Source organism: Suricata suricatta, chromosome 5 (genome assembly GCF_006229205.1).
Source record: "Suricata suricatta isolate VVHF042 chromosome 5, meerkat_22Aug2017_6uvM2_HiC, whole genome shotgun sequence".
Taxonomy (NCBI): Eukaryota; Metazoa; Chordata; class Mammalia; order Carnivora; family Herpestidae; genus Suricata; species Suricata suricatta.
Genome location: NC_043704.1, coordinates 75,243,154 through 75,254,117, shown reverse-complemented (window position 1 = coordinate 75,254,117; position 10,964 = coordinate 75,243,154). Strand labels below are relative to the sequence as shown.

The 10,964-nt window shown below is 38.5% G+C and overlaps 1 protein-coding gene across 3 annotated transcripts in view; it reads right to left on the bottom strand.

The window, feature by feature from the left end:
- The window catches only part of FGF12 (fibroblast growth factor 12), a 560,960-nt gene that overhangs the window by 363,195 nt on the left and 186,801 nt on the right, over positions 1-10,964 (bottom strand). Inside the window, exon 1 of one of the 3 annotated variants that reach the window (XM_029939631.1) lies at positions 10,738-10,958. The exons of the other annotated variants lie outside the window; for them this stretch is intronic. Coding sequence (XP_029795491.1) covers positions 10,738-10,828 — 91 coding nt within the window. The 5' untranslated portion in view covers positions 10,829-10,958. Of the gene's footprint in view, positions 1-10,737; positions 10,959-10,964 lie in introns of those variants that run through there. 3 annotated transcript variants of the gene reach the window in all.

The window sequence follows — 10,964 nt, the reverse complement described above, 5'->3', positions numbered from 1 at the left end:
CAGGAATGTTTTCAGTTACAGTGATTCTACAAGATTAAATTTTAACATAACTTTGGGTTTCCTCCTGTTTTGACCATCTAAATACTCTATCTACACAAGAGAGAATTGAAACTTGAGTGTTATATAATATTCAAGTTCTTTATTAAAAAAGGACAAAGTTAGTGCAACTATGATTAATTCCAGAAATTCAGTTATCATTAGTCACTTAAAAGAGTACCAACCAAATTACCTATTATAGTCAAATTACTCCATTAACACCAATTTACATTTGTTTCTTTCAATGAAATAAAGCTCAACTATTCTTACTGCTGTGGATATTATGGTGATGACTTGTTTTAAGGAAATAAATTGGGATCTTCACAAATAAAATTGACTAGCTACAGATTCCTATTGCTTTTTATGTGGGGAGGGAAGGCCTGTCTTAAACAACAAAGAAAATCTAAACATTCAGATTAAAATTTTAAGTATATACTCAACTTTAGTATGGTGCACATTTTTTTTACCTTAAGAGAAAGAATAAGATGAGATAAATCACACACTAACAGCATGCATTTTGTATTTTATCCCACCAGGATCGAACAAAAGCAAGAAAAAGAGGAAGAGAAAGCCCCACACACTGACCATTTGCTGGGGATTTCACCGGCTAAGAACCTTACAGACATTAATGTATTTAACCTTCAGAACAACCCTGTAACCTAAGCACTATCATTATGCCTCATGTTATGTCTGAGGCAAAGGGAAACCAAGAACTAGCCCATAGTCACACAAAGCTGAGAGAACATTATACCATTAAAAGTGTAACTTACTGGAGAACCAACATATCAATACCTTAAAAACAGCTGTGCTTTTGAAAGTTATACATTGTAAGAGTCAAGTTTTGTTCCCACTACACATGTTTACTTCTTGGTCCATAAAAGAGCCACTTCTGCCTTTTCCAACATATGGGAAGAGAATCTCTGACCTTCCACCCACCCTTCTCATTCCTTTCCAAGAAAGAGGAAAACCTTATGTGAATGGTGAGATTAGAGAGGAAAAAAAAATAGGGCAGGTGAAATTTAGCTTGTTGTGGGTGGTCCTCTCCCCCACCCCCTTTGGGGATCTGCCTGCCGACAGGCTGGACCCATTCTGAGCTTCTGGGTGGGCACAAGTATGTCAGGATCCACATGTGTCTTTAGAGTCAATCCAAATCTCTTTGATTCCACCAGTGAGGCCCAACAGAGATAAGGTTGGACTTCTTAGCAGGTAGGCCTGCTCTACGGACCCAAATCTTCCCTCTGCTCTGGTGAGTTGCATATGTCAATATTTAGTTTGGGCAGAAAGGTGTTAAATCCAATTTTGACCATTCTCTAAGCCAGTATTCCAGCAATCCAGTAAGAAAGCAGACATGTTTAATAGCTATCTGTTTGACAACTTTGTCTATTTTCCCAACTGCTTTGAACTCAATATTAAGGAAGCAAGTAAACATAAAGAGGAGATAGAAAAGTTATCATAAATGCCATCTCCTAAGCCCACCACACACACAGATCTCTACTCAAGGGTATTCATCAAAAAGAAATTTAAAGGCATAGAAAAATGGATGTAATCTAAATATCTAACAACAGTAGGTAAATGATAATTGTAGCACAGACATGTAATGTCATTCAATATAGTAATTTAATCATTAGAAGACTATTTTGTAAAAGGACATATCTATTAGTATTTTTAATACAGACAAGTAACAGATAAAAATACCAAATGATCCACAATGTACCATCAAGCTATATATATGTGCATATATATAGTAAATCTGTATAAATCATTAGTAACAATGCAGAAACACACAAAGCTGAAAAGAAGAAGCCTACCTTTTTTACTGCCCCAAAAGTTTCTTTCCCCAACTAATCACTATTAACAGGTTATAACTCCAGAAAAAAAGTGTTTTCAGAACACTTCAATATCTATTTCCATATTTAAAGTAATTGTTTAAGATCACAGGAAAGGAAACAAACAAAGCACATGACTCGTGTGAAAACACTTTTAAAAGTCACACACAAAGAGTACAAAAGATTATACTAGGGTTGTGGTTTTGATTTTCTTATTTGACAGAGTGTTTACGTTTTCAAAGTTTACTGCTGTGAGCTGAAAACTACATACTCTGAAATATATATCACTCACTTCTTTTATAAAAAGAACACATTTTCATAATTCAAATAATATAGAAATATTTAATGCATAGAGCAAGTATCTACCATCAAACTCCCTGAAGGTAATTGTAATTAACAACTTTGAACACATTTAATCAAAGATACACACACACACACACAGTCACATTAATAGACATATACACATACAGTCAGATAAGTGAGAAAATAAATAAGTGTATCTAGACATAAAAATCTACGGATACGCCTTGGTTCCCTAATCTGTATTACATAACTATAAGGAGGAACCCTGCCTAACACACAGGGAGGTTTGGGAGCCAAAAGGCCAAAAATCATGATTGATATCCTCCATTTTCTTACTGCATCAGTTTTAGAAAATGCAGCACCAATTTTTCTCTGTTTCTCACCATTTTCAGGTCATTCCTGAGCTGTCTGTGAATATAGGACTGTCACCAGACTGTCATAGAAAATTGCCGGCTGGAATTCATGATCTCAATCAATTTTCTGGCTTCAGCCTTGGGGCAGCTGGACCTACAGGCACATGTGCTATCTCCAGTCAAAGAGTTATGTACGCAGTGCTACACTGGGTTGTGGGCAAGGAGTTCATAACTATCATTCTGAGAATGGCTTCATAAAGATTTGAACTATGCTATCTACTCACAAGTTCCTTACTGCCAAGGTCAGACACTGAGCCAACATGGCGATCCACTGATCTCAAGTTCCTCCAAGTCACGCAAATAATTAGTGCTTTAGAGAACCATCCAGCTAGCAACAACACCCCTCCCCTCAAAAAAGAGATTCATTTTGTGCCACTAAGTTTTATTTAAAGACCATGCAATCGAATCCCAGCTGGCTTCATTGAAGCAGCAACGTAGGCAATCAGTGACACCAACTGCAATGCTATCGTTTCTATAAACAGTAATGAGTGGAGGGGGTGGGATGGTACTAGAAGCTTATGTATAAACAAGAAAGATCATTTCAGCAAGAGAGATGGTCTTGGCAGATTCACAGTATCTTTCTGATTGGAACCCTAGGAATGCAAATGCCCTGCAACATTTAATGGTTTAGAAGAACTACTCGGACATGGCAATTAACATTGTACTTAACAATGTACAATGAAAATAACACGGCATAAAGATAGCACTTTCATATATTAAGCAGTACAAAGGAAAGCTTCATTATTTTAAGATATTCCATGGAATTTGAGAAAATGGATCTGTAAGTGCTCCCTGGACATCCCTTTCTAACTCTGATACCAGAGAATGGAACTTGGTTTCTTAGAAGCTGATGTATTGTACCAGGCTGTGAATAAATGGATTCATGCTGAAGTAGGGACAGAGGAGATGTATAACACAGATAACTAGGCAGGATATCTGAATATAAGCGATGCTGGGTAGGCTTGCATTGAGTAGTAGGGCAATTCCTTTTGAAAAAATTACTTTTTTATATCTGTATCTTATTTTTATACAAACACATTGTTCCATAAAAATATCCTGAAATACTACTCCTTTCCATTAGAGCCCCCATCTGCCCCATGCCAGTACTACCTTTTGAACTTCTAAATGCTTTTCAAGTTCAGGGAGATTAATATGAATCCCAGGCAGAATTAATTATTCCTTCCTTGCAGTGATTTTACCATAGAACATTAACTCAGCTAAGAGGTTCTTCTTAAACTAAAACAAACTCGGGCTCCCTGGTATCCCACTTTGGGCATGTATCATATCCTGCCTAGTAGTATATCTCTTGCTTGGGTGTGTGTGAATATACATTATATATCCCTACTGGGTTTCTAGTGCCTAACACAGAACCTCGCATACAAGCAGCCCTCAAGGAATATTGGCTAATGTGAAAAAGGACAACACTTGAAGTTGGAGAATGTTTCTTTAACTTCCTATCCTCAGATGGAGAAGAAAGGGAAGGTGAGCAACTGTGAAGGGCTAGGTGGCATGACTCAAGTATCCTAGGCTTTGGGGAAATGGCTTCCCTCCTGTTTTGCTGTACTTAACCTGGAGCCAGGAAAATGGATTGCTGGTCCCTAACACAGATGAGAGCATGCAGCCCAGCCCAATCCCTTCACCATCAAGTAATGCCCTGCTTCCCACCCCCACCCCCTTGCACGCTGCTCTCAGTGTACATAAGCTGGGAGAAGAAAAACAATTTTATTTGCATCTCTCCTTCTCTAGCAAAACTGCAGTAGAGATGAGAGCTGCCACACTGTCTCTGGTTTTCAGGTGCTGTAATTAGTTCTTTCTTTTCGGGATATGTTTGGGGATATGTAGTTTCTACATCTCAGGGAATGTAGAAAGGAGCACTGGAGTTCTGAAGAGCCTGAAATTAAATTACCAATTTAAAAGAATATTCTCAAGCATCAGTGGAACTTGATTACTTCATTCTTATTCTGGGAGTGGGGAAGACAAATATCATTTAGGAAACGAGGTACCTGCAAGGCCCCAGACACATACTAACTTATGAGAAGGATGACAAAACCTTATAATTTGGGATGTTGAACTAATTGCTCAAAGATTTTCAAAGAAAACCAATACATCTATTGGTTATATATAACAGATGAGGTCATAGAGAAACTTGAACCCAATAATTTACCATTACTTTATTATTATTATTATTGATTTGCACCTGTTCGTTAGCATAAAGTGCAATGATGATTCCAGTGCTTCATCCCCTACATATAACACCCAGTGCTCATCCAACCAGTGTCCTCCATCAGGCCCTTACCCACTTAGCCCATCCCTCCATGCACAACCCCTCCAGCAACCTTCAATCTGTTCTCTATATTTAAGAGTCTCCTAGGTTTTGTCCCCTTCCTGCTTTTATATTATTTTTGCTTCCCTTCCCTTACGTTAATTTGTTTTGTATCTTAAACTTTACATATAGGTGAAGTTATATGATGCTTGTCTTTCTCTGGCTGACTAATTTCACTTAGTATAATACATTCTAGTTCCATCCACATTGTTGCAAATGGCAAGATTCCATTGTTTTTGATTGACAAGTAATTCTCGAGTGTGTGTGTGTGTGTGTGCGTGTGTGTGTGTGTGTGTACACATACCACATCTTCTTTATCCATTCATCTGTTGATGGACATTTGGGCTCTTTCCATACTTTGGCTATTGTCAACAGTGCTGCTATAAATATTGGGGCCCATAGGCCCCTTCAAAACAGCACACCAGTATCCTTTGGATAAATACCTAGTAGTGCAATTACTGGATTATAGGGTAGCTTTATTTCCAATATTTTGAGGAACCTCCATACTGTTTTCCAGAGTGGCTGCACCAGTTTGCATTCCCACCAGCAGTGCAAAAGAGACTCTCTTTCACTGTATCCTCACCACCATCGGTCATTGCCTGGTTGTTAATTTTAGCCATTCTGACTGGTGTAAGGTTGTATCTCATTGTGGTTTTGATTTGTATTTCTCTGATGGTAAGTGATGTTGAACATTTTTTCATGTCTGTTAGCCATCTGGATGTCTTCTTTAGAAAAGTGTCTATTCACGTCTTTTGCCCATTTCATCACTGGATTATGTTTTTTTTGTAGAGTGTTGAGTTTGATGAGTTCTTTATAAATGTTGGATACTAACTCTTTATCTGATATGTCATTTGCAAATATGTTCTCCCATTCCATTGGTTGCCTTTCACTTTGCTGATTGTTTCCTTTGCTGTGCAGAAGCTTTCTATGTTGATGAGGCTCCAGTAGTTTATTTTTGCTTTTGGTTCCCTTGCCTCTGGAGACATGTTGAGTAATTTGAAACTGCCCTGCCTTACTATATCAATCAGGAAAGGCTAGATAATAAATGGTCTTAAAATTTTAAGCTACTTTAAAAAAAGACTTTAACCTCTCATTTGTGCTAAATGTCCAGCATGGGTCATATAATGAGGCTCTATTTATTACAGACACTCAGGGACTCAGGTTGATGGAGCCACTGCTCCCTTGAATATCATCAGAAGGTCAGAGTCTGAGGTGAGTTCTGCTCTGGCTGGTAGAGCATTTCATTTGCTAGTGCAAGTCACAGAGCCAGCCTAACTTCATGGGAATGGGGTAATGCCACCCTACAATGTGCCCAAGTGGAAAACCCCAAATATTGAGTGAAAAGTGGCAAAAGCCTAGGACATTTGCACAGGGTGGGCACTAAGCAAATTGCTTTTTAAAAGTACTATATGGTAAGTGAACTAACAACTGAAAACCTCATGTAAAACAACAAGCATCCCTTTGAAAATGAACACCATAAAAAAGTGATGGACATTTTGCATATTGCATAATTTTCATTCATTTTAGCCATTGCAGCAACATTAAAATAGTGAGGAATTTTAACATTATGACATAAAAACCAGCTCAAAGAAATTTTTTACAACAAAGGTAATTGCCACATATAAATCATCAATTAATTATTCTTTAATGAAGTTTTCCAAGATTGGAAAAATTGAAGGCAGTTACACACTGAAATCACCCATGTTTCAAAAGTAAAATGATGTGAGCAACTGAGTACATCGCTTCAAGAGGTAAATTTTGGCAATTTGTTTTCGATTAGGTGGATTTCTGAAAATTGAATTAGAATCTAAAATATTCTCAATTTATAAATATGTTACTTTCATTTCTCCCAATTTTGGATGTGACCCACATCCTTGAAGAAAAAGTAAAGAGATTAAAGGACTATATACTCACAATTAAAGCAAAGAGAAGTTGAAAACAACTGTGTAATGCTGTCTTTGTAGAGAATCCCCTCCTGAGAAATGGGCTTAAAATAATGACCAATTTGCAACCAAATTCTGTCTTGGATCACCTGTCTTGTGCCGTAGCTAAAGCCCAAATCTCTTAGATATAGACCAGCTGATGTAAACTGACTGTAAGTGGGCAGATTTAATTCAGATGGTGGTGCTGTACTTGGAAGTAAGGGTGTGACTGGGTTTTACTTATATGTGTTCATTAGGATGGATAAATTAGGTTTGCCTGGAGTGTTCCAATCCCACACCAGAGCTACTTGATGTGACTGTACAGCTCCGTGTCTGGACATCTGGTAGTCCTCCAGGCCACCAGGCTGAGCAGCGCCTAACTGACAGGGTATCACCGGAGAGTTATGACTGTACAGAAGGTGGAGAGCCCCATGGCTGCTTTTCTGGAACAGCAGGGGGTGATAACGCAAGCACAGTACTGCCCCTCTCTTGTGTGTGTGCACATCCACAGGTTATTTTCCTACTATTGTGGGGATGCACTACCAAAAGCATGGCCGTCCTCTGTCAGGTTGATACCTAAGGCAGCCCTCTTGGCAGTCTAGTTGCTAGGACAGGAATCCTTCTTTCACTGGTTTTTCCTGCCAAATGAAAAACCTGTACCCTTAACCCCTTCTTTGATAGAACGCTTCTGCTTTTCTCCCCACAAGATCTTGAGAGGAAAGGGAGCAGTCATTCAAGCTATTGTTTTAATGTCTACTCTTTAGTGAGCTTATGTTTCTTTGTAAAGATCCCAAATCTAGAGAAAAATGAATCTGCTTCCCTCTCCCTTGAAACTAAAAACTTAGCGTTTTCCAGATTAACAGAAGTGCCATATACTCTAAGCAGAATTGTTCAGACTTTTAAATTCCTTAATGTTCTTTCAATAGATAGGCTCCACATGCTTAAAAAATATATCATTCATTTTGAGAAATGGAAAAAAAGGATCATAAGATCCCAGGAAAAAGCCATAAACCACCCACATAATCTTGTCTAAGACTGTTTTCTATTTGATATCGCATGCTATCTCCATCCTACTAAAGCATAAAGGATTTGTAAACTAATATAATGGATAAATTATAAAAGGCTAATATTTGATACTATAGAGAAAAGACAGGAACAATAAAACATTTTAATTAAACTATGAAGCTCCAAAGTTACTAATGATTATTTTGCATTTGTTTAACTCTCTTTATTGAATGAAACCTAAATAAATTACTGAAATGTTCGCAATTTCACAAATTCAGCAATCCATTAGGAGAAGGGACTGAACTTTTGACTTCTTAAAACAAATGATGCCACTTCCCCCCTGTGGCCCTTTACTTCCCTCAGCTACAGAATAATGGGGAAGAAGTAACTGGTGTAAAACTTTGTACTCCATTCTGACACAGTTCAAAATATTATTATCTTTCTTTTCAAGTAAGTTGAAAAAAATTAGAATTGGGCATTCCAGTTCTATTCTTATAAATTTGCTCCGTGAAAATGTATCTAATGTCTTTACCTCAACGTATTCACATGCTGGGAATAACAACAGTTCACACAGAACTGCTGTGGTGTCATGCTAATGGCACAGGTCACATGAATGAAGTCTTGTTAAAATGGAACACAAAGAGAACGATATCTAAAATATACTGAGCACACTGTATATGGTAAACTCAGAGTGCTTAGAATAATGCCTGGCATATAGTAAGAGCTCAACATATCTTTAGCTATCATCGATTTGTTTAATGTTTACCACAAACTATGAGGTAGGTACTATTCCCATAGGAATTAACATTTATGCATAAATTGAGGAACAGCAAGGCCAAGTATGTTATCTACTATCATAAGCTAAGAAAGGCCACAATCAAACAAAAGCAATGTAGTTCCCAGAAACAATCTCTCAATAACTCTTTACATTATCTCACTCTGTGGAAAGGGGATGAAGGAACCTTCATCTTCAGTACTTGGGACTAAACCATTTTACAAAAATTCTGCTGGAGTGATCATCCCTTAAACTAACCAACCACCCCACTAAGTAAAAAAGCCTATAAACAAATAAAGTGCAACCGTTTTCAAGGGTTGCATGTTAAGTGTTTTTAAATAAGATACAGGAACCAGGCTAGAGCTACTATTTCCACTTTTTCCAGATAAAAATACTGAATGTAAAAGATTCTTAGTGATTTTATTGAGACTGCTTTATAACTAGGTCTTCTGGCTCGAAGTCTCATGATTTTACAACAATCTATGCTACCCATCACATATGTCATCACTTCTATTTGGATCTGTTACTATTTACAGTAACAGTAATTTACAGATTAGTTTAATTTACTAAATATGTTACCTGTTTTTACACAGAGGTAGCACCCTGTCTCTATTACACACCATACTTAAACTTTTTCACATCTAGGAGACATATATCCAAGTTGCAATCTATATATTATTTAATGTAAACAAGGAAAATTGAAATAAACATCCATCTTTACTGGCTTCCTGAAATATGCATTCTCAGAATGTGAACTTTCATCATCAAGCATATTAATTTAGAATATAGCAATTGAATACCATTGAGCACTTATAAATATGGTGGCAAAACAAGACTGTGTAAATAATATTACGAATTTAACAAAAGTAAAAATATCTCATTGCTGATTGTATTTCAAGAGTGCATATTCTCATATTTCACATATAGTTAAATTACCCAATTATTTATTTTAAAATAGTTTTACTTTTCATTTAGGGTAGTAACCAGAAAGTCAAAATTTTGAAAAAAAAAATGAATGAAATCTATGTATATTCTAATCTTTCCAAATATAATTCACATAGCTCCAGAACAGGGTGAAAATGGGTAGGTAACCAACTGAATCAGATCCCTCAGATCCCCCAGAATAGCATATGAAGTTTTAAACGTGAAACCTATTATGATATTGTTAAATTCTTGAACGTTAAAGTTACTGGCAATTTATGGACAAAACAAATTGCTTCACAAAGAGACACTTGCTTAGACATCGTGGAGCACCTTTCCTTTCTCTTCAGACCCCACCCCCATTTTGTAAAGAGAATACCAAAAGACACAAAAGCTGGATTAGGTTAATAGACACAATCACATTAAAGGATACTTACACCTTAAAAAGAGAGAGAGAGAGAGATGCACAACTCAGTGTGGAGAAACAGCACCGCATTTCTATGGCTTCAGCAGCAAAGAATTTCACTAACTTGATTTTAGTTTAGGGTTGGTTTTTTTTTTCCATTTAAAATTTTAATTTCGCAGGTCATTAAAAACGTCTGATTTTCTTTCTTTCCCTTCCTGGGCCTTTCCCAAGAGACCTGGTTGGTTAAACCCAGGGCTAATTGGTTAAACCTCCTGCTTCGGCACCGAGGACAGAAATTGCTTGATCTCCAGGGCAAAGCTACTCACCCAGGCCAGATGTCTACTTCCCCGAAAAAGCAAGAAAAATAAGATACCTGCCTCGCCAGCCACCTGTTTAAAAGTCCCCTTTCCTGTAGAAGGCACCAGCAACTTCTTAAGAGGAGACACTGAGCAACTCCAAGTCGCACACCGCCCTCACAAGTCACAAGGAGAAGCCGCGAGGAAGTGCGAAAGCAGGTCACTTTATAAGAACCCCTCGAAAAGAGCCCTGCGGTTCCAGTGCCGGCGCTCAGCGAGCTAGAGCGTTGGGCAAAGCGCAGGGGACTTCGGGGATTAGGAAAAAACACCCCCAAAGCCAGAACCGGCGGCAGGGGCCTTTCTGTCGCCCCTTTAGGGAGCCGCCTTTCTTCTCCCACTGGCACCGCGGAATAAAGGAGGGGAGCCCGGCGCGGAGAGAGCCAGAGGAGAGGAAAGGGTGGGGTGGCGGGCATCTGCGCCGTTTTAAGGCGGGGGAAAGAACATTTCTTACCACTTAGGCTGTTGCTGGACCTCAGGCTCCTTCCACAGAGACACTGCAGCATATGCACTCCTTTCTTCAAAGAAAGCTCAAGAATCTTCATGGAGAAGCGCGCGTGTGGGGTTGGTCAACTCCCCGCCCACCTCCGCTAATTGTCCAACCAAGAGGCGGCCAGTCTCCGGCTGCGGGGCCCGGAGTCCATGGTGCGCGCGTCCCAGGTGGACGGGGCCGGGGCGCGG